At 36.6% G+C, this 24,936-nt stretch overlaps 1 protein-coding gene across 2 annotated transcripts in view; it reads left to right on the top strand.

The window, feature by feature from the left end:
- Positions 1-514: 514 nt before the first annotated feature.
- The window catches only part of SYNPO2 (synaptopodin 2), an 86,264-nt gene continuing 61,842 nt past the window's right edge, over positions 515-24,936 (top strand). For both annotated transcript variants that reach the window (XM_042811915.1, XM_042811917.1), the window contains exon 1: positions 515-749. In XM_042811915.1, coding sequence (XP_042667849.1) covers positions 621-749 — 129 coding nt within the window. In that variant the 5' untranslated portion in view covers positions 515-620. The remainder of the gene's footprint in view (positions 750-24,936) is intronic.

Here is a 24,936-nt window from a genome sequence, read left to right on the forward strand (position 1 = left end):
TGAACTATGCTGAGGCTACAGAGAACCAGTGAAAGAAGCAATTTTAGGACTGGGAAATTGTGAAGCTTTTCCTTTTTTTGAAAGGGAGACATACCTATAGTGCTGCAGTCAGTGCATGCAGAATGGAAATGAAAATCCTAAAAAACCTTTCAATATCATTAATTCAGATGTACACAACGGTTCACTTGAAATTCTGCTTTCTTCTTTGTTTTGAGTATGAACACAAGAAGTGGGTAAATTTAAAAATGACTGGCACCATTTACTAAAGTAAACTTATGTCCTAAATCATCACTGGGAAATACACACTTCTTTCTGCATTTGTTTTGACTTAGCTGTGGTAAGAGACTCATGTTTAAATGCAGACTTTTCTGCCTCATGGCCAAGTCTCTTTGTGTGCATTTCCTAAGTGTTACTTACTTTACTTTGAAGGTGGGCTGAGCATAGGAATCTGACGAAAGAGTGGGCTGTGCCCTTGATCTGAGAGCTCTAACATTCTTCTGAATGAATACATTTGCTAGTGCAGTACTCAGCAGCAGCAACAGTGTGGTGCTCTGGGTCTCCAGCTCTGCCTCAGGCTCGCTGAACATCTGCAAGACAATTTTTTTATGTTCTGTAAATGAATGCTGCCTAATTGCACCAGGAAAATGGGCACAGGGGATTATATCTGCATTGCTATGAGCGGAGGGGCGCCTTGGGGCTTTAGATTGCAAGGTGGCAAGGAGCAAAAGCAGCCTTTGCAAATCGCCAAGGTAGGATCATGAGATGTTGTCAGTGTTTTGTGTGACATGAGTGAAGAGAATAGTTTGCTAACTACATATTGTCTCCAGTGAAACTGTTGGTGTGGATCGTATTGAGATGTTTGTTTGACTGAGCTAACATGTTTTGCAGGGATTATACAGGGGCTGATTGTGTTTGTTTCAATAAAAAGCATTGATTACTTTTTGAGAGTTAACAAGTATTGCAAACGTTTTCTTAAATGTAAAAGACCTAAAACTGAGATGATGTATGCCTTTCAGCTCCTATACGATTTGCCGTATGTTTTTGAGTGCACTCAGCATATTGCAAAACCGAATCTCATATTAGGAAATGCTGTTTCGGTCATTTATTTATGATACTTCTCCTCTCTAGGCAAAGAATAAATACAGCTTTATCATGAGAAAATGTCCTTACTATTTTGGGAATCCCAGAAAGAATTACACCAAGTTATCTCTGTTTTTGGAAAGTTATCCGATCTTAGGAGCAGCCTTAATAGAAGCCAAACATTTCCTTTTATATTTCATGAACAGCACTGAAAATTACTGAACGGCTCATAAATTATCTTCTTGTATAAAATAAAACCAAAACAGATAGTAGAAAAGGTCAGAAAAAATAAAAATAAGAACTGGCAACCCTCGGCCACAAAAGTAATACTTTAAAAGTGCTGTTAAAAATCAGTACTCATGCCATTGCAACAGTGACGATTTGTCATAGTTATTGAGGCTTATGTAACTGTATGGAGCTGTGTTCTGTTTTCCTAGACAAGGGGGACAATTTTTGTCTGGAGCACTGGGATCAGCAAAATACCATTGGCTGAGACCATACTGGGACTGCTCACCGTGCAATGAATTCTGCCCCATTAAATTGAGAGAGATTAAAATATATAAAAATAGGCTGGAAAACAAGATGCAGAGGGATTTGCAGATTTTAGTTCTTGGTAGTTCCAGTACACTCAGTGTTAAGTTTTTTGAATTTATTTATATTATTTTAGGTCAGCGGTTCAGTTATTTAAGCTCTAACTTTCTTAACCTGTCAACATACTTCTTTAACTAGTCACATCTAATTACTGGATCAGTTAACGTTTTCACAAATAGCACAACAATATGTGAAAATCTACTTCATCTTATAAAAGAAAGTCTTTTTAGCTGCTTTGTCAAGGAAACATCGTCTTTCCTAATTATTTTCAATGATTTTAAGTCCATAATGTTAACCATACTCAATAATAGAAATATTTTTATTGCGTTTACGTATTCCTTTCTTATTAGTGGGGTTTTTTTTGGTGTTATAATATCTTGCAAAACTTGAACATGTTTTCAAAGTTTTCCTATGGATAGGCAGCTGCTGCTTTGCACGTAAAGCTCCTGTTAATAGATAACAGTGGAGTCCTGCCATCTAGTGAAAATTTATAGCTAGAACTTCAAAAATTGTAAGTAACAGAAAGGCAACTGACATTGATTATGTAAAACTAAAAGTAAAAAGCATAGAAACTTGAACACAGATTATGAATAAGTTTCTCTGACAAGAAAAAAATAGGCTATACCAGATACTTTTCTCTTTCATGTTCACATCCCAGACAGCAGCCCTTAAGTCTGGTATCTCTCTTATCATTTGGGGCTTGAGAAAGAGATGGATGGTAACTGTTGTGACTTTGCGCTTTTTCCAGTGGGAATAGCTAAACTTAGGAAGATATTTAGGAACCAAAAAGCATGAGTTTGCTCTCATGGAAATGAAACCAATCAAAAGGCCAATATCATACTTAAGAAGATTCTTAGTAAAAGTTCACACATGCCAGCATATATGTGTTATAAGCATGGTGGACTTTGTGAACTCCAGATCATTCATTTCTCCACACTTATGAGTGGGTGAGATCAGTGAGACTTGAAAACTGACATTCGTATCTGGCCAAAAACCTGAAACTTAGAGCTGACAGGTCACAGCTTCTTTTGTAGCTCACCTTGTCAGCAGGCTTTGCCATCCTTCCCAGGGAGCTTGGGCTCTCTTGGAGGTACACGGACCTGGGTCTGCAGGTCAGGAACCCCCACCAGGCTGAAGCTCTGCGAGGTGGGTGGTCTGCAGAGGGGCAATGTTTTCAGCTTCTCTTTTGTTATCCATGAAAACTGACACTAGTAGCACATGGAAGATTGAATTATTCCCCAACTACTGCATACTAATTTTTGCCACTGGCTCTAAGATCCAAGGATAGCGTTTCCCAAATACATTTTATAAATATATACAAGTACTCTACTGGGGTACACGAATGTTGATCCCATTGCTAATGTACACCAGTGGAGATTTTGCCAGAAATGCGTGCATCTGCTTTCAGTATCTCAGCTCACAGATACTGGGAGAGCTGCAAAGGTTTGCTCTCGTGGTTGCCAAACTCAGCTTGAGTGCTGTAAATCTCTGGATCACTGCAGTGGGAAGTACATTCAGGCCCTGGTCACAAGCAGAGCACTGGCTGTGATAAAAATCTAAAGAGAGAGGGATATATCACAGAGGGAAGTGAGACAATCCAGGAAAGCATGGTAGGATACCATGATACCAGAAATGCTGAAGTCACACTTATCTACAATTTGGTGAAGGAAAAACTCTGTGTTTAAAACTAATAAGTCATAGTTCACTACCAGAAAGAACTTTTACCATCTTTACACATACTCCCTTTTAAAATTTCTTTTTTCATCAAAAATGTCTGGTTTTTTTGCCTACCTCTTAAAGTGTATATGTAAGTAGCATTCCCACTAAAATCAATGAGAGTTTTGTCTGTAGGGTAAAATACCATATAAAATTATCATGCTAAGTTTTAATAGAGAGATAGAGACAAATTTTTTGCTCTCCCAAGAAATATCTCGGTATTCTTTTCTCATCAGCACATAAAACAGGAAATTTTCATCAGCAAATGATTTTTGATTCAAGATACTTCCATAATTTGCTAGATGTGAGACTGACACAAATGGACATTTTCTTTAAAGTATCACAAAGTACCACATTACTTTTTCCATTTATAACTCTTATTCAAAACGGTAAGTTTTAAGAACATGTGATACCTCTTTCATAGAGGCATTCAAAATGTTAACCCACTCTCCCACTCAAACACTGGATCTTGAAATCAACTTACTTTGTTATGTCCACTAATGTTGCAGCTAATGAAAAATTATTTTCCATTAAAAAGAATTTTCATAATTTCATACTGACCAAATAGATAAAAATGACTTTAAAGTATCTTTTTAAAGTACAGTACAAACGAGACCTTGTGCTAAAGAAAAATACCTCATAAATGAATGTTCTGGAAATAAAAAAGATAACTAGGAGTATTACACTAAGGGAAGAAGCGGTAGAGCTGGCTATGCTGTGTACGCACCATGACAATACAGCATGTCAGTACTGCACCATAGGGTAGCTTCACCAAAGCAAGAGGCAGTTAGGAAATCTCAATACAGCAGTGACCCTAGATGGTTAAGAATTCAAAATACATAAGAGCAAAGTGACACGTGGTGTGCCTTCTGCTTCCACCATGACATACACGAAAGAATGCTTTTGGTCTGAACATCACAGATTTTTCTTTCCTTGTAAATATCTGCAGTTTTTAATTTATAGAATATATAAAACCAGTTGGTACAAAATGATAGACAATTTTCTGGACTTACACTTAAAAAAAAGTCCTATGAGTTTTTCCACTAATACTTAACAATATCAGCCACATAAATATATTGAAGCTGTATCCTTTAAGACGCATCTCTTTTGCAACAAGCAATCTAATGGAGTTTTCTACAGATGATATTTGTTCATAATTCAATCATGATGTATCTGCATTAAAATTACCTGGTTACAAATAGATACATTATGTTCAGCATATTAATTCATTACCTGCACCAAAGCAGCAATTTGATGAACTCACTGTTTTTAGCTGTCAAAGTATTGCTAATTTAAGATTGGGAACTTATTTGAATATTTCTAGCATTCAAAGTGATAAATCCCATTACTCAGATCTCCAATCACTTCAAAGGAAATTCAGTCTCCTTTCTCATATTGTTATCCTAAAAGCAAAAATGAGCAGGTGCTTAAAAATCTTTATGACTAATGGCATCACAGATTTTCATTCTTGAGACACTGGAGGAACTAATGAGTGGAGGACTGAGGAACTGAGCAAGGCGCCTCACTTGTTAGTGATTTCAGATACTGTCAGTTTCAGAACTATTCCAATCAATACGTACTAAACATACACATACATTTCTACATAAGTCAGCAAGAAATACATTTCCAAAGGGAATCATGTCCTGTTTTATGTCTTTGAGATATCACAAAGATACGAAGAAACATGCAGTGAATTCTTAAATTGCTGAGAAATCTTATATAATTTTTCAGAAACTTTTTTAAACTGCATTTTTAGAAAAATCAAATAGTAACATTTTCCTCTTTTAATTTCAACCATACCAGTTTGCTGGTGCAAATTATAATGTCTATTTTCTAACATTCCAAATTATTCGGAAAATCTTTATGGCTAAGTTGTTTTTTTTTTTTTTTTTTTTTTTTTTAATTCTTTTGAAACTCAATCTTTGCCATGCTCTGATTGAAATTTTCTTAGGTCAGAAGATGCAAAATATCATGTCATTTTCACTGTCTTGTAAATGTTAACCATACTCCAAATTAATCCTATGATATGCCTTCATGCAGGCTTCAAATCCAACATTCTCAGCTAGGCCTCATGCGAAACCTTTACCTTATGTGGCTATTTTGCCAGGTTCTGAAATAGGCTTCTGCTGCTGTTCAGTTAGTGGCTTTATTTTTGCCTTAGTAACGATATATGATAGCTGGCAGCCTGGTCATTTTGTATGCATGCATCTGATTTCAACCCTCTGATTTCAATCCAAGTGTCAGTTTCATCATTTTGGATTCAATAGATCTTGAAATTGAAAGTGAAACTCAAAGAATTGGCAACAACTTGAATGAACAGTGTGAAAGTGGTATCTGGATTTGATTAATGCTGGGTGCTTACAGAGGTGGGCTCTATTGTGGCCATTCGAGTTGTTTCATGTTTGAAATACCTGACACATGCAGAATGTGCTCAAGAGGTTTTCCTCAAACTAAGTGTAAAGGTCAATTTAACAGAGAAGAGGAACAGTATAAGATATGTCAGCACAGTTATGCTTTTGATCCTGAAGGAAAAGAGCGTCATTGTCATGTGCAAGAGAGCTGCATTAGCACACAGTTGGCTCATCCAAAAAGTATACCAGCGCTGCTAGATGTAAGGAAACTTTTTCAAGCCTCTATTCTGTTACATTTTCACCACTGACACATGTTCACACTGACAAGCAGAAAAAAATGGGTTAGTAGAAGCTGAGATTCTGCTTGTTAGGTTCCAGCTGAAACATGGTAAATACACTTGTTGCTAAACCTGTGCTCCCACCTCATTTCAGTGCCAAGTCACACAAATGGGAATAAACCAGCAGCTGCTGAAGAAGTGGTTTTTTGCTCACCTGTGTGCACTGATAGCATAAAAGCACCATCCTCCCCATGAGGCACAGGAAAGAATTTGTTTAATGCCATCTCCCAATGACATTTAAAATTATCTTTGAGTTGGAGTTGTTGCTTTGGTACCATTTGATTCTGAACTATGCTAGTTAACGCAAACTCAAGTAAGGTCTCACTGTATGCTAGAATGTTTGAAAAAGAAGATGCATACACTTGCAGACGCTCAGTACTGAACCATGACTCTGCTGATCGCTCTTTATTTGTATTAACTGACATTTTAAACAGAATTTGAATACAACTTTAGGCTAATATAGACAGAGAAAACAGTGTTTAAAACATGCTGACTAAACTTTGGCAGCAAAGGAGGGGAGTTTGGAGTTAACCCACAAGATTTTAAACACAACTTGCCTTACTTGGACTGTATTTAAAACTGTTTGTTTAAATTTGCTAGCTAATACATTTCCAAACATAGTTTGTTTGCACAGTCTGGACAAGCTCTTATTCTCAAATTCACCCATCAGACCATCTGACACAGCTTGTATCTGATGGTATTCAGAAAACCCTATAAGGCATATTTACATATTCTTTCACATAAGGAGTAATGAGGAAAGTTATGGTATTTTTTTTTTTTTTTCTATCTTTACGGAAAATAATTTTGAATCCTTTACAGGGCTTGACTCAATTTAATCGATACATTCTACATGTTTGGATGACATAGTTCAGCTTCTATTTAAGTAAATGACAAAACTTCCATTGACAAACTGGAAAGAAGGAGGATGTTATAGATGTTAGGTTAACTTATATTGCAAAATGAAGGAACAGTTTAAATTTCCCCAAATCTAACTAGAATACACTACCGCTTATGGAAAGCTCTCATTGCTAATTACAGACAGAAAAATAATTAGGAAAGAAAATTCCATATACCAGCAAAGGCTTATAAGTACTTCCCCCCAGGGTTAGGGTTCCGCACTTTCTAGTTCCAAACTTCTGCATTCCAGCTATTGTGCCAAGTGGAAATGTTTAGTACTGTAGTCCCATCTAAGTTGTTTAAAATCTGCTGGCTGAATTAGAGCATGATTGTACACCCTGGTTTGGATATACAAGACCTACATACCAAGCTGATTTTGGCATGCCTTCCACAGTATTTAGGCAAATACAAGCATGCTTTGGATACACAGAAGTATTCTTCTGTGTTTGTTTCTAACACATACTTTTACAGCTCTCATGCTAGAAGAGTTTTCAATGGAATAGAATGAACAACATAATTCACACTGATTTAAACCAAACAAGTTAAAAAACTCAGTGTATTCCTACTAAATTACATTAGTTGCTTTGTGTAGAGATTTGTTTTATTGTTTAGGTTCTTTGCTGGAAACATTTGAAGTACTTTGTATGACATTATTATGTTCCATTGTATCTTCTTATATATCCTATATTCTCATATATCTTATATTATGTTTCTGTATCTTCTGCACTGTGATTGTGAACATGAACGCAATAGTAAGACTTTTGGCTAAGTTCACCATAAAATATCACAACAGGAAATGCTGTTTACAAAACTCTTTAGGATTGTGTCAGATAATTTGAGAGAATACAGCTAAAGATCTATGCAAATCATGGAAGGGTTTTCTGCCAAATGCAGAATTTGGTGTGCTTCTTACTTGTTTTCTGGAGCAGAAAATAGTGTAAAGGACCGTACTTCAGTAGTTAAATGCTTACATACAGCTTCACTCTGTAAAGCCAGATTGATGCACAGAGACGGTTTATACTTCAAAAGGAATGATTCTGTGCATGGAATTAACTGTGAACAAAAATGATAACATTTAGATTGCAACCAGTACTGTTAGATGGAATGAAACTGGCAGTAAGGAAAAGCCCTGGATATCAGCTTGAAGGTTTTAAATTTCAGACTTATTGTACACAAGTTACGCAGTGGATTTTTTTTTCTTTTTCTGTAATTTTTCCCATCTGTCCCATTTCATTAGAATCTGCTGTCCATAGGCAGAGTGCATGGTTAGGATAAGACTAATGCACATTTAAAGCAAAACATTTCAGCATGCACCAAAAAAGAGCTATTCTTTGGTTACTTGCCAACAAGCATGAAAGGCAAAAATCTTCAGAATACCTCAGCACCTTGCTGACAGAGGGATACTGAGAATAGCAAAGCAGTTGTTTTATTTGTTGCTTATATGGAAGGTAAATTACAATGAAAAACTATATCTATGCTCTCCAGTGGGCTCCTAACCTGAGCTCTATTTCATGTGCTGCACTCCTGGGTACAGCACAGGAACCTTTGTTTTCTAGGAAGGGAAGCACAAACTATTCATCTCCTTTCTACTTCCGCAGAAAGTTATTCTGAATCCTTTAAGATTCCTTCTTTGGTGCCTCCCTACATCTTGGTCAGGGCATCTAATGCATGGGTATTTTCCTTCAAAGGAGTTATGTCATCCTGAACAGGGAAGATGTGAAAACTATTGTCTTATAAACCTGCCTTTTTAACATATATTTCAGAAATATGGTCCCATTTAGAAAGCTGGATGCTTTGATTTTTGTAAGCATGCTTTATATTACACTTCATTTGCAGAAGTATTGGCGATAGGTCAAAACTATGAGCAAATTAAATCAGCTGTGGTTTCCTATGCCAATCATTTGCCTTGCTGTTTTCATTTGGTATGTTCTTTCTATGCATAAACATGTCATTTATGTCATAAATTGTTACAAAATGGAATTTCAAGAAAAAAGGTCTATAAAATAAAGATAATGCAAGAGAATCATGTTCATTGTGGAACTTGGTAGTTACTAAGAACAGAAAGAAAAGCAAACCAAATGGCAGGTGAGTGTGATTTAATTAGACCAAATTTCCTTTTCCTAGTACTGTAATATAAAGAGCATCAGAAGATGCTTGCTATCTATAGGCAAAGGTGGCAAAGCTGAATCTTTGTTTTAAAAAACAAGCAGCTGAAATTGCTATAAAGGAAGCCTTAACAAAGGAGTTGCATTTTTCCCATGAACTCAATGGGCAATTTGCCACTGACTTTAAAGGGTAAAGGACTGAGCGTTAGTATGTATAATATAGTATAGATACTTAATTAGAAGCAGACGTTGAGAATAAAAATCCTCATTGGGAAGGGTGTAACAGTTTTTGCTAGAGATCTATTTCCTACAGTGTTCTGCGTCTAGCAGAAGTCATTCCCTTCAAAGGAAAACAAACCTTAATAAAAACAGACTTTTGGGTTGAATACTGTTGAACAGTGCAACTTTTTTCAGGCTATCTGGTACTTGCACATTTCATTTCCAAGCTCTCTTAGAAGTCCTAGTAAGCACCAAGATATTCACTTGAGTTTGAAGACATTTCAGTTTGCTTATTCATAAGAAAATGAAAAGAATGCTAACAATAGGTACAGGACTGACATTACTAGGAACTCAGGGCATTTATTGAAGGGCACAATATATAAGCATAAGCTAAGGGGGAATTTAAACTACGGACATATATCTCAGTTGCAAACGTACTGGGTGAAGGAACCTTGTAACTGCCCCTCTTGTTTCCTTCAGCTGTGAAAATAGATAGGCTTTTATTAACTGAAATGAGCAGGTATTTCTTAATATAAATACCAGGGCTTTGCAAACTCACCCCATTTTGTCTGAGAGCTTTGGGACAAATAATGTGAGCAGCTCTTCTGAAAGATCTGAAGTATAAAAATATCCAGAGGAGAATAGGGAGGAGCAAAGAGCAGAGTGCCAAGCAGCTCTGGGTGGCAATCTTTTCAACGTGCACAGCTGTGGCTAGACAAGGCAGGCAGTAACTCCTGGTTGGCACACTTAATGTGCAGAAGCATTTTCAATTGTCTATCTGACTTCATACTGAAGAGGCTCTAAATGCCCTGCAGAAAAATCCTCTGCTTTTCTTCTAGAAGAGCAGCATCTACATGGAGAATTGTGCAATGTTATTTATTAATGGTTGCGTATGTCTGTATAATAGCAGGTACTTCCTGGATGTACTGCATTCAAAGGGAATAATTTCATGAATTTTATTAGCTTTATTAGCTCAACCACTATTCCCGGTGTTCCTGAAGGCATTATATAACTCTTTATCTCTGTATACAAGCTTCAATCCTCTTGCACCAGAAATTCTTCCTCTGATTTCTCTTATTCTCTCAGAAGTACTCTTACTCAAAAACAGAAATACAGCTACTTACTTAGGCTCCATTTTCAGTGAATTTACTGAAAATTGAGGCCAAGTATGCCTGAGAATTTATAACCTTGCTACTCAGCTAGAATAGCGTCCATCACTCTCAGTCCATTGGACAGAAAGAAAAAAAACCTTTCTGCTTTGAGTAAACTCTCTCATCACTGAAATCTCTGAACTGCTAGAGCATAACAGATGTGGCTGGAATATACTGATCAGCATTTTGTTCCACAAATTTTCCTGTTGTGCAGAGATCACTTTAAAGACTTTCTGCCATGAGCTACTGATTTTATTACAGAGGATGCATATGGAAATAATCTGAAAGGGATAAATTGCTTTATATATTATCATGTATTCATTATGATCCCCCTGCACACTGGAAATAATACTTCCAGAATGCATAGTCTAATACTTGCTTACAAAAACCCTCAGATTAGAAAAGCTATCATTAATCAAGGATATTTTAAGCAAAGTCAGGCATTAAACAGTATTATATGTTAAAGATCCTTACAAAGAAGCAGCTGTTTCACATCTCTCACTGTGGAGAGAGAGAAAAAAAAAAAAAAAAAAAAAAAAAAAGCAGTTTTCTAACTTAGAAAAGCTGTTTTAGAATTCAGAAAAAAAAAAAAAGCAGGTAATGAACAAGAAATTAGCATGGTTTCACCTAAATTCTGTCAGTTTCATAAATACAATTATGCCAATTGATAAAAAACAAGCCATTAGCTTGCCTTGGAGGAGTTAGTTAGTTATATTAGTTACTTATATTTGTTAGTGCATAACAAAATTACACAAATTAGCTTATGAGATGTTATTTCATGGAACCCATACTGTCAGCCAAAGTTTGTATTTAGATGTGTTATGCATGTTTAAGAGAATCTAGGGAAAGATACCAGTCAAAAAAGTAAGCTAGAAATCACAACTAGGGTATTATTCCTTCTCAAGTCCCCAAATCCCTTTGTTGAATGAATTAGTGGTGTGCATTGCATCCTACAGTCCCAAGGGAATTGACTGACATAGTTGCCAACACACTCTCACTACATTTGAAAAATCATGGCAATTGAGTGAAGTCCCTGGTGAACGGAAAAAAGGTAACATTGCATCCATTTTTAAGAAGAGTAAAAGGGACAACCCAGGAAACTTCTGACCTGTCAGCCTCACCTCTGCGCTGGGAAAGACCCTGCAGCAGATCCTCCACAAAGCTACACCCAGGCACATGTAAAAGACGACGACGATATGGGAGAATCAGCATGGCTTCACCAGGTGCAGGTTCTGCCTAACGAATCCTGTCACTTTTTATGATAGTCTAACTGTGACAGAGGACAAAGGAAGAGCCACTGACATAATCTATCTGCACTTTACTAAGGCCCTTGACACAGCCCCCCATAACATCCTCCTCTTCAAATTGGAAAATACAGATTTGATGGGTGAACTGTTAGATGGACAAGGAACTGATTATAAGACTACCCAGAGAGTGGTGGTCAATGGCTCAATGTTGACAAGCCCAAGGGACAGGATACCATTCACAGAGGCCCTAGACAGGTAAAAAGTAGACCAAAAGAATCATGAGGTTCAACAAATTCGAGATCAACGTCTTATCACAACCCACATCATCAGTACAAGCTGGGGCCCTGCTGCAAGGGACCTGGGGATACCAGTGGATGGGAAACTGGTCATGAGCCAACAATGTCCCTCATAGCCCAGAAAGTCAACCATATCTAGAGCTGCATCAAAAGAAGCACAGCAAGAAGGGTGAGGGAGGTGATCCTGCCCCACTGCTCTGTGCTGGGGAGAGCTCACCTGCAGTACTGTATCCAGATGTGGACCTGTTAGAGTACATCCAGAAGAGGGCCACAGAAGCGATCCAAGGGATGGAACACCTCTCCTATGAGGACAAGCTAAGGTTGAAGAGAAGGCTCTTGGGAGACTGAGTGGCCTTTCAGTATCTAAAGGGGAGCTACAGGAAGAAAGAAGGGTATAAACTCCTTCGTAGAGTCTGCTGTAAAAGGACAAGCAGAAATAGTTTCAAACTAAAAGAGAAGAGATTTAGATGGGATATAAAGAATAGGTTTTTTTCCAGTAAGGGTGGTGAGGCACTGGAACAGGTTGTCCAAGAAGGTGGTGGAAACCCCACCCTTGGACACATTCAAGGTCAGGGTAGATAAGGCTCTAAGCAACCTGATTGAGCTGCAGGTGTCCTGTACACTGCAGGGCAGTTGGGCTAGATGACCTTAAAGAACCCCTTCCAACTCAATCAATTCTATGATTCTAAGACTGAATAACAGCCTTTTTATGATACTGGCATATTATTGATTATCACTAGATGGTGCTATTATTCACAATCTGCAAAAGCATAAATAACTAAACGTAAAGGTAGATACACCTTGGAGAAATTCTGGTTGCCAGTTTAGTGTTTTCTTACAAAAGCTCATAATTATTGTTCAGTTCAGCATCTCCCAGGTGAAATAATTTCAAAGTGCAGAAATAATTCCTCCCCGAAAAATATGTAAACAAATCAAGAATCACGTAACACCAAATCAGTCAAGCACTACCTCCCTCACAATGGCCTTTTTCAAGCCATTTCAAGTCTTTGTATCACACCTACTTAATAATCCGAGTGTACAGACAGAAAATATCTTGAAGGAGGGCTCAGTGAATTTGTGCTGGTTTTATTTGTGAGTTTATAACACTAGGACAATTACTTTGAGAAAGTAACTTTAAAAAGTAATATTCAATAAGGACTTAAGGAAGAAACAGTCATAATCCTTTAAAAAGAAAACAAAAATATGTCTACATATATTTTATATCATATTATGAATACTTGGTAGCAAAACTGCGTATTACTATTGAATACACATGTAGTGAAATAATAATAAAAAAATAGTTAAAAAAATAATTACATGAAATCTCAGTTTCTTCCAGCTCAACTTGTCGAAGTCCAGGGCTGGGAGCAAATGGAAATCTAAGAAGTTTTCTTACCAATCTTCTAACCAATTTAAATTGAATTTTAAAATATTCTAAAACATTAATTTTTCTAAACTTCTTGTTTCTTCTTTTCTTCGTCTTTTGTGCATGTGTCGGTTTCTCAGTCTGCAATATTAGCTCTTCTAAAATATGCACCCTTGAACAACATTGGATCTTGGAAATCTACCCGAGTTTTGCAGTTTCTGCCCATTTTCACTGCAATATTTTGAAATCAACAGAACAGTACAAGTCTGATCCAACCATTTTTCACTGACTGCATCATTCTTCTTTAAAGGCTCTGATTCAGCTTTGACACTTCCTACATTCTCAGATCACCAACACAATGTTAGTAAAAGATTTCTGAATTCACAACACAGTCCGTAGCTACAGAAAGGATTTGACTTTAAAAACTTTCATCAATCCATGACAGCATATATCTTCCAAACTCTTAGAATTAATGTTTTTGTTCTTCTATACCTAGAGCAACAGTGAGAAGCAATAATATAAATCGAGTGCAAGGACCATGTATGCCTCTTTTTCTGCACAGGCAAGAACAGTACAAAGGGTATGATAATTAAGCCTGTGGAGATAGTTATCTTTGTGGCATTTTTTTAGTCCATGAACAAATGAAGCACTGAAATTCACTGCCTGAGAACAATGGTGCCGGGCTCTGTACCACCCTCATGGGTCATTCAGTTGTTTGCTTCCAGTCCTGATTTGCATAAGAGGCCTGGAAAAGTTGCAGAGACTGACAATTAGCACAAATTGATACAGGCTGCTAATTGCTCAAGCAAAAGCTAAAGATGCATTGGCCCGTTCAAATTAGGCTTGAATTCAGGCCTTCTGGATTCCTGCATCATCAGGCTCTGAAGAATTAAACTCTGGCACAGTTCAACAGTTGCTGGGTCATGGGATAAAAATAGAGGCAGTGACTGACTGGACCACATTTTAGCACAGACTCAGCTGAAACTGAAAAGGGTGGGAACGTTCTCTTCCTCTTACGAAAAACAAAAACGTTTTCTTCTCAAGTGTTCTAGACTATAGCATGGCAATTAAGTACACCTAAAATAATAGCCAAACTAAATCTTTCCTCTACACCCTACTGCTGCTCTCAACCCAAATCTTTTTTAAAGGATGTAAAATAGTCCTTATTCTATGTTTTTCTGCTGGTGTGTTCCAGCAAGAACAAGCAACAAAATGTATTTCAGTGACCGGATGAACCACGTTAGGTGGACATGCTGAGTAGTCACAGTTTTTCCTCTACAAACTGCAAGGGCGGTTACTTATTGCCCCAGTCCTACACAGTACCTTTTCCTTGTCTGTCATTAAACTGAAAAGTTTCTTCTAGATTTCCACCAGCTGATAATGAGCAAGCCCTCAGGTGAGCTGTGTGTGATAGAGTACTGACAGCTTCCTAAGACTTCAGGATTTTTAGTAATCCACAGACTGCGGGATTGAGTTTAACATCTGGAGAAAACCATCAGTTTACATGTGACAGAAATGCTGTTCTAACAGGTTTCTTAGTGATTTCTAGTCCCTTTGGAATTGTAGCACTGCCGCCTACCTTAATGGGAGAGGAAAGGTTATGCTACAAAACTCTGTTTTTGTAATTTTGTAGTGCTACAGAAAGCAATGTTTTCTCCTAGGGATTCATATAATCTCATATTAAACCTATACATCACTTAAAGCAAAACCTACATGTTGGTTTAACGTGATTTAAAAAATTCCACGAACTTCCAAATTTTTCTAGTTTTACACTTGCAACATGCTCTCGGGCCAGATGATCTTAACGTATGTTAATGTATGTTTCACTGTGAGTATTCCATTTGGCTTCTTCAAGCCTTTTGTACCTCTATTTTCTCCATCATTTAACAGATTTAGCATCTGTTTAACATCTAAACTTTAATCTCCAATACAATTCCAGCTGCGTATGGACAGTCAAGAAAATATTCATATGACTGCTTTGCTTGGAGAAAGCTAAGGAGTATTTAAGGTGAAGTCCTAGAAGCAGGCCCCAGCCCCATCCTTCATCTAATAATGTTTACTGTTAACATGCCTATCAAATCTGCTGAGACTGTCTATTCTGAAACATCCCTTCCACCTCTCGACCCTCCTCTTCTACTCTCTTATTTTTAATGTGGAATGCTTTGCTGTAGCCCTGTGTTGTCGGTCACAGACCATTTCTTTCAAAAATATCTATACAGTACATGTAAGAACACTGTGGTTGGGGGCAGGTGAAGGTTGGACTTGGTCTTGTATTTCTTCTCACAAAAGACAGTAATCTCTGGCAGCAAGGATTCTTCATTCAGGCAGAGAGGGCATAAAGTTTACTTCATTCATGCAGAGAGAGCATAAAATTTACTTCAACGTGCAGCTTTCTAGTTCTTTCCATGCAGAAAGAAAATAACTGAAAAGCAATTCCCCCCTGATACTGTGACATGAATACACCCTTACTGAAGTGTTTCCTTTAGATTACTTATTAGGCTTAAGTTAATATGAAAAAGGTACGTTTCAGGACAAAATAATAAAAAAAAAAGAGAAAAGGAAACTGGACACCAATTCTAACACTGAATTTAATTTACGAAGGCATTGACCTATGACATCTGATGAAAATCTATACAATCCTTAAAAAGTGTGCTTCCCAGGGAAACTTGAGAAGATATTAGCAGTTCCTGTAGCAAGCCCTCTCCCTCAAAAATATATTAATAATGAAGATGTCAACAAAGTTGTAACTTTTCTAGGGCAATCTGAGTTGATTTTCTTTTATACTAAAGACGGCACTGCACGTTTCTACAGTTCTATTTAATAGCTTGGAATGCCATTCTTCATCTTCAGTTGACTTTTAAATGATTTCTTTTATGACCAGCATGCTGAAATTTATACCTGACTGTAAAGGTTTCTTAAAGAGCATGAAACAGCACCATGAGAAAGTAATCACATCACTCCAATTTCTAATGCACAAAGTAACATGAATTATAAAGAAGTACTTGCTCAAGAAACAAATCCAAAAATACAGAACTGATCCACACAAATACCTTTCTAGCTAGGCCTTCACATGTCTCCTAGCCTCTACTGCCCTTATTAGATGATTTGAATTCGGAAAAGTGCTGCAGTTTAGGGCTGACTTTACCATTACAAAGGTTTCCTGACATTCCTAGAAATCCTTCATGAATAACATACTCTCATGTTGTCAGATATTCCTTTAGATTCTTTTATATTTTCTTTCACTACTAAGCATCCATATGAGAAGATACAGTGATTTCCATTTCCTGTTCTGCTTGCTTCTCATCTTTTTAAGCTGCTATTCGACCTTTGTTGGGAGTTGGAGCCCTTTCTGTACATCTGAAGGAAATACGCCGAGGAGGATTTTGCTTTAGAAACTGCCAACCCCTTAATTTCTCATGTATTCACAAGAAGTGCCTCTAAACTCTGTACAAAGAATAGCTTTTTCCATTGTCTTCTTCTGTCAAAAAGGCTGTTCTTGGTCTCAAAACCAAGTTGTAAACATCTGGCAGTTTTGGATTTATACAAACTAAAGTTACTTGGAGGTTCCATATTCCATATGGCTGTAACAATGCAGCTGAGTTAGACTGACCATCTAAAAGTTGAAAAACATGCAAGGTATCTTGCAAAGAATTTGGACCAACAGGCACCTCACAAAATAAGAAGGAATGCTGTTGTCCTAAAATAATATAACTACAGATCTATGAAAAAGCTTTCTACAACTACATTAGGGTGAAATAGCAAGTAGGTATTTTACAGCCATACGTTAATCTTTTGAATGGGGTGCATTAGAAAATTAAATCCGTAGTGTTTACATGCTTACATTTTTCAGATGATTGATAAAAATGAGATTATCCTGCTTGTCCTGTTGTCATATGCTTGTTTCTTTCATTGCTATGTTCAGAAAATTCTTTAAAACTCAACCTAACATCCGGGCAAGATTTGAAAATCTTTATTTTAATCCAACAGCATTTTTCAATTATCTTTCTTAATTGTTACTTCTATTATTTATAGGTTTGGAAGAGGTAAAATGACAGAAGCTTATCATGACTTAAAGTTGTAGCATTTACTTCCATAACACCACATAGGATAGGCCACAACTCTGACACAAAAGTCTTTAAAAGGTGACAAAGAAGAACTGGAGAATTCCTCAGTATTATCATGCTCTTATTGCAGATTTGAGATCTTTAAGACTTTAAAATATCAAGGTTCAGTAGCAGTAAAATCCCGAGTTAATCTAAATTGATTAAGCAAATAGAATTTTGCCCTAGGTTTTGTCTTCACTAATCAGCTTTAATGCTTCTGGAAGTTTACTAAAGTTGCAATGCACAGGAACTATGATGTCTTAAAAAAAAAAAAAAATCAAAGCTTTTCACATGTGCTCTTCCATTATAATAAGATGTAAAGTACACTTTCATACATAGTTCCTTGTCTTTTGGTGGTGGTGATGTGCCCACATAGCAGATATGTGTGACAGTCTCATTGGTAGACCACAGTCAGCTTCATTTGTGAGCCATGCATCACTTAATGAAAATACGAACAATAGCAGCAAAAGTCGTCTTTCACATTCAGCAGCATGCTTTGATAAAGCATACATGTGTTTGATAATAAAAATAGTGAGATGCATCTGTGAGTTAGCAAGCATATCTTCAAGTTAGAACAGATTTTGGCCAAAGATCATCAAAGCACTTCAGATTGGGATGAGATGCCATATTGTGTTTGGGTTAGGAAATAATAACAGTATTTCAGAGAAAAATAATTAAATGAAATAATAAAGAACGTATGCCAAAGATCTGCTTGAAACAATACTCAGTTTCATTTATTACTCCAGAATTGTTAAAAATGGCAGTATTAAAAAACTGTTTTCCAATCTATGCACCTTTTGGATTTCCTCAAAAATTCAGTCTTTACTGTTTGTTAATAATGCAACCATTGAAATTCAAGAATGCTCTCCTACTGTTTTTGATTAATTTATTGTAACAACACGGATGCATTCTACTACAGCTCCTGTGGGAATACAAATCTGTGTAACAAAGAATATCATTGTCTCCAGCTCTCTAAAAATCTCTAATACCAGGTTCAGAGTTAAATGGATAGCAAAACAAATTAAAGCATCTCTACTTCTGCATCTGAATGTAAAAACAATTTTTCTCTCTTCAGCCCCTACCATTTTTATAATTTCATTCTAATTTCCTATCTAGGTGGCACATCCAATGAAATATTTTAATTTTTATACAGTAAATCTGCTTTACACAATTAAAATTAATATCCTGAAAAGAAAAACATATCTGTTGTGGTCATATAACTTAAAGAAAATGGCAATAATAAAAACACTGTGAAATAATCATGGCTATCTTGCCAACTTATAAAAAAAAATCAAGCAAGTCCCAGAATGTGCACCTTTTCTTATAATGGTATTAGCTACTGAAGTCTTGTTCTTAACTGATTTACTGCCTAAGTTAAAACTAGAATAGCCTCAAGTTCAAATGATTCCATCCAGAAAAAAAAAAAAAGGGGGAAAAAGAAAAAAAGAGAAAAAAACCCACCAATCAAACGATTCCAAGGTTTTAATGTTTGAATTATTTTACATGTGATATTGCAAAAATTTTTACTAACTAGTTGTAGACTAATAGAAGAAGCTTGGAAGGACCACAGTCAGTTTGAAAACATAATACACCTTCACAGCACCTCAAAAGCAATTACAGTTTCTATGGACAAAAACTGGGGAGATGTACAACAAGCTACTATTAAAGAAAAAACAACCAACCATGGTTTTCAGAGTCTACACCAATTGTCACAGTGGTATAAAGATGTTCTCCCACATTCTAGAAGAATCCCAGAATACTTCAGCATTCAAAGGGTATGTTGATTTTTGGAAATCCTACAGCACTTTAACAGAACTTGCTGTGTTAGCTTACTTATACAATTACACACTCTTGAATCATTTTCTTTCCACTAACAATATTATTATATGTGGATAATACTGTACGTGAATATTAGATACTTCTTTGTTAAACTCGCTCATTTAAAACATTAAGATGAAAGCAAACAATTTCCAGGCTGTTTCTTATGCATTTCAGCTAAACTAGATGCTCCTTTGACATGTCATGTGTAATTTCAACATCATCCCTGTGTGTGACTGTATATACAGATGCTTTAGGCTAACATTAAACAACGTTCTATAGTTATGAGTGTTTTTATAATCCAAATAGTGTAGGTAGTGTTTTTATAACTATCAATTCTTGGGTTATGGAGAATGTCTTCAAATAGAACTGGAGAGAGGTTTATCATTACAAACAGGTCTCATTCCCTTAAAAGGAAGTTGTTTCTTTTTTCCTCTGCTTCTTTGGAGATCTGGCTACAAACTAGGAATGGTTATTGTATGACTCATTTGAGAAGAATAGCTACAGTGTAAAAAGTTCAGAAAGGATTTTAATAAAATCAAACCCAATTATTTTCTGCTTTGGGCATGATAAGGATAGTTTTAAAGTGCAAAATACCAGATTTTTCAGAACGATATAAATCAAGATAATACAGTAGTGTTCTAAAGGGAGAGGGAAAGAAGTCAGGAAAAAAACATCCCTCCTAAACATCCCCTTCTACACATGAGACAGAAGTCTCCTATATGCAGACTTTACACATTGTTTATTCTGGTTTGGCCTGAAAGTGAGCTCCTTCACCCACTGATGCAAATCACTGACTGCCAAAAACACACAGCGATCACAGGACTCACTCAGCTATGCACAGATAATACTACTTTTCTACTGCACCCCTCCTCCTTCAGCTTCTTGGAACCTCCTCAAAACCCCAACACTCTAAGCCCAGCTGTATTCACAGCAATAAAATTATTTAAAATGAAAGTGCTTTCATGACAAACTGCTATGCTGAGGACATTAGTGACTGCAAATGCTACAAGTAAAAATGATTTTAATTCCTTTCATTGTTCTCCCGATGGCTTAAAGGATATAACAAAGCTAGGACAGAAAAAAGCCCTTTTCATCTTAAGTGTCCATTATCATTTATGAATTTGGCAACTGAAATGTTTGGCAGAGCATAAGGCATGAAAAAGGTAGCCTCATACCTCACAGTATTTGCTTGCCATGTCATTCTAAGCGGAGGCTGATCAGAAAGTAGATGGCAGCATTCAAGCAATCGTTGTATCCTTTCACCATAAGCCCCATCTTGGATTTCACATATTGTTGCTCTAGTCACACAGTGCCATGAACTATACAAGTCTGGTGTGTAGCTCACTCTTAAATAACATTCATCTAAACCCCAAATGAGAAAAGCTGGATAGTCTATTTACTGTATGATAGTTAAAGATCTGCTGAACAGTCTGTAATGGTTTTTGTACAACTCAGGCTTGCCTACTTGAAGTGTTCAATAGAATGGCAACCATGCTAATATTGCACTTGCCCATAAAATTCTGTTGAAACCATTTAGAGGGGAATGCAATATACCATTTTGCCTTAAAGCTATAATCCATCCTGAAGGAATAAAATTGAGACACTTCTCACTCTGCAGTCCCAAGAATATTCTGCATTAATAAATCACAGCCATTTCACTCTAAGCAGTGACAAGAATCACAAATTTGACTGTTAGCCCTTAGTGCACCTATATTTCTGAGTTCCCTTAAGTATCAAAGAACTGTTACTTGAGTTCACTTTGAAGTAAAAGTCCATGTACATATAGGCCACTTAATTAATGTGTTTAATTAAAGTGCCAATGGGATTTCTTCAACCTCTCCTGCTTTTAGCATTATGAAACTTTTTTTTGACTGTTCCTTCTAAGACTGAGACTGAATTTAACAAAATGTGACTGTGTGATTTCAATGGGAGTTTCACATTTCAAAAGCAAAAACAGTATTTTGGCAAGATTGTCAATTTACTTAAATTTCTTTTCCAAGGAAGTTTACAGGAAAACATGGAACATGTCACATTGTCATGACACTGCTTGCACTTGAATCTTCTTTCAAATACATGTAAGGACTGTGGTCTAAATACTAGATTTTAAAAGAAGAAATGGCTTTAAAGCCTTCCTCACCTCCCTTCCACCCTGCTGATGCTTGATCAGCTGAGAACATCTTGGCTCATACAAGATGCATGTACCACAAGTATGTATTTCTTGGAGAATCTAAGAGTTTTGCATAACTTCAGACTGCTCTGTTCTTTACAGTGTAGCTCAGGAAGATGACAGATATGCACTGTGCTGTTTCATGAAGTACCTTTATGATAAGAGACCTAACATTGCAGCCATAATTCACCATTGCATAGGAAGAAACCAAATGCAGCCAGTTGTACCTAGAGAGAATCTTAGAATTTGGGTAGTTTTAATATACTTTCAGAAAACATATTTGCAGGCTTCATGCTGAGAAACAAATGCAGGGGCAAAACTGTTACTGTCCCACAGCGCTGTTCAGTGTTGGGTCTGCATGGTTGGTAGCTGTGAGGGGACAGTACGGGGTCTGCCGCTGTGAATGGGAGACCAGGTGGGACAGGAGACTCCCCTCACATCTATCCAGCACTCTACCTGATAGCAATGGGAGTGATGTTGCAAACCACTGCAAAATAGAGCCTGTACTTCTTTAAAGGAATGTCCTGGACCTGGTTGCCAAGGAGCTGAGGGAGGGAGAAGGCTGGCAGGTGGCAGGAAAGAGGGAAATAATTCAGTTGAATTCAATTAGATTACATCAGCAGAAATAAGTAAACAAGTAAAATAAACAGGCTCCCTAAAGCAGAAGTGGCTATGATCACAGAAATCAGTCTTCAAAGACTTGTTTTGCAGTATATGGAGTTACCAGTGCTGTGTAACATGAGCCACTACATCACACATCTGCAGCACCTTCAGGACATGATTACATCTAAGACTGCACATGTGGCATTGGCCCACCTCAGTTCATTTGATGCTGGTAAAGGAAAACAGAAATAACAGTATGAGAGTATAGAACTGTGAGCACACCGTTGCTTCCCTGCACTACAGAGGACTCCTGTGAACACCCATAATGGTTGCTCTAGAGGAATGCTTTTGGATTTTCAAAATATCCCATCCAAACTACTGGTCAATAAATAACCTTAATCAAGCAGATATAAAGCAACAGTCCACTAATATCTTCAGATACACTAGATCATTTTTCCACTGAGTGGTAACTAATTGATTTAATGAGAGTGATTTTCATACTTAAAAGGAAGCATCCTGAGCATTTCCTGAAGCCTGTAGATTAAATTTGTTCAGGAATGATTTAGGCATTCATCAGCAAGCAATTATCTGCCTTTTGTTTATAACAGGCGCAGCACTAATACAAAAGCCAGAAATTCAGGAGGAGGCTGGGTGCAATTACAAAGTATTGTACTGTAATAGTGACAAGTGGATTTTTTTTGAACCTGTAAGAGTGTATTTACAGACTGCTAGAACATTTTTGTTTGACAGTAGATTTTGTAGATGTGTTTGACTGAAAAATAAATAAATAAATAAATAAATTAAAAAAATCACAGAACTAAGACATAGAAACTTGCAATTTGAAAGTGAAGTCCTGCTCCTTTCCCATGCTACATCTTAGTATTCTAATATAGAAATGTTCCTGAGTTCTTCTGAGCATTATTTTGCATCCTCAGCTCCCAGTACCATAAAATTGCACACAGCAACAATAAAACTCCAATTCAGTATATTTTGAGGTCTAAATGTTCCTCTTTGAAAAAAAGAACAATCCCTTAGAAGGTATCCCAGAAATACTGGTGAGAATACTTTTGTTCAAATTAATACACACAAATGTGTTCTCTATGGAAGAAAATTTCCACACTCACAATCCAAAATATTGCTTGCTTTTTTTTTTTTTTTTTTTTTTTGCAATCAGAAATATAAACTGAAAATGCTGGCAAGATTTCTTTTTTTTTTTATTTTTTTTTTTTAAAGTAATGCCTTTTTTGGTTATGGATCAGCATTGCTGACAAATACCCGATTCTTGCCAGCAGCTGAAATGTGCAATTGTGAAATAGCAAGCTAGTCCTAGTCCATTTCAGATAGACCACAGGCAAATATGGCCATATTGATAAAACAGCATTTTTCAGCACACTCCTTGAAATATCTAAAATTAAAATTGCAATGAACAGCATGACACAGAACAGCCTGACACACAGAACAAGAGTGGTAGTATGTGTTAGCAATCTAAGTGTCCTAAGCCGTGTACTTGAAAAGAACATCCACGGAATCCAATACAAAATGTCAGAAATATATTATTCAAAACTTCTCCCTTGATCCATTTCAGACTTCTGCAGCATGGGTGAGATTGCTGAAAAACTTGGCAGCCATGAATTTTCAGGGTACTGTTCCAGTAAATTCTTTCTAGATACATGTTTAGCTTTTCTATTAATGTAATCAGGGGAGTGATTACTATCAATGGAATTACGCCAAAAGCTTACAGTGGAAGCCTTCATTCCAGTGACCATTGCAGGAGACAGAAAGAATCGATGAAGGGTAGGGATGACTAGAGAGTCCACACAGAATAGTCCCATTTAGTATTACAAACCAGAATATAAGCTTAGACATCCAATACAGCTCATTTTGTACATATTTATGACTTCAGATTTCCACTTTCTACTGTTTTATCTTCAAACCTGACTTTCATCACATCTGAAATACTAAGTGGATCAGCTCCGAACAGACCTAGTCAGAAACTCATCTCATCTTTCATCTTTCCATCATCCCATCATCCCTCCCCAGACTCTTAACATCTGCAAAGTGCTGCTCCAGCTTCCTCTGGCATACAGAAAGACATGAAATTGCAACTGCTGTCTGTGAACAATCAACTTCTAAATAATCTTTGTCCAAAAAAAAAAAAAAAAAAAAAAAAATCTTTCTTCAAATACTTTGCATTGTTTAACGTGTTTGCATGTATAAAGGCACTGGAAAGCTACATTATGGCAGTTCCATCTGAGATTGTGAGGATTATCAAACACTGAAGATCAATTTCAGTTTTTTAACTGAATGTGTATGCTACACACACTGTATGCACAAAAAGATATAAATGATAATGACAGTAGATTAAACTTGGTTCACAAGCCTTCAAAGACAGTCAGTATGACATTCCTTTTCATTTATGCAGCTGAATAAGTTTACATCAGCCAGTGGGGGGAGAGGTCTAAGAAACTGTTTGGACTACATAATACAAACACATCTGTATAGTTGAGACAGCTTTGAATATCCATTAAAAAAAAAAAAAAACAAAAAAAAAACCAAAAACTTAAAGGTTTCCAAAAGAATCTTAATATTATTTCTCTCCCTCAAGCCAAAAGAACACCCAAACCAAAACAGCTTCAGAAGTCATGTAAGTACTTCTATATCTTAATACATAAACTGCTTAAACAGTCAAGTCACACAATAGAACTGTATGCACATAAAAAATGGAAAAGGATTAGTTTACATATTATGCATTCAAATAACTATCAGCCAAATACACCTTCAAAAACACTGATACACTAAACAGAATAAACACTGCTAGTTCCAAACAAAAATTACTTGTAACACTTAGCAAATAGAAATATCCAGTTATGGTATGCTTCAGTATT

This window comes from Centrocercus urophasianus, unplaced genomic scaffold (assembly GCF_019232065.1).
Source record: "Centrocercus urophasianus isolate 14NV4802_14NV808 unplaced genomic scaffold, USGS_Curo_1.0 seq_13, whole genome shotgun sequence".
NCBI classification, from domain to species: Eukaryota; Metazoa; Chordata; class Aves; order Galliformes; family Phasianidae; genus Centrocercus; species Centrocercus urophasianus.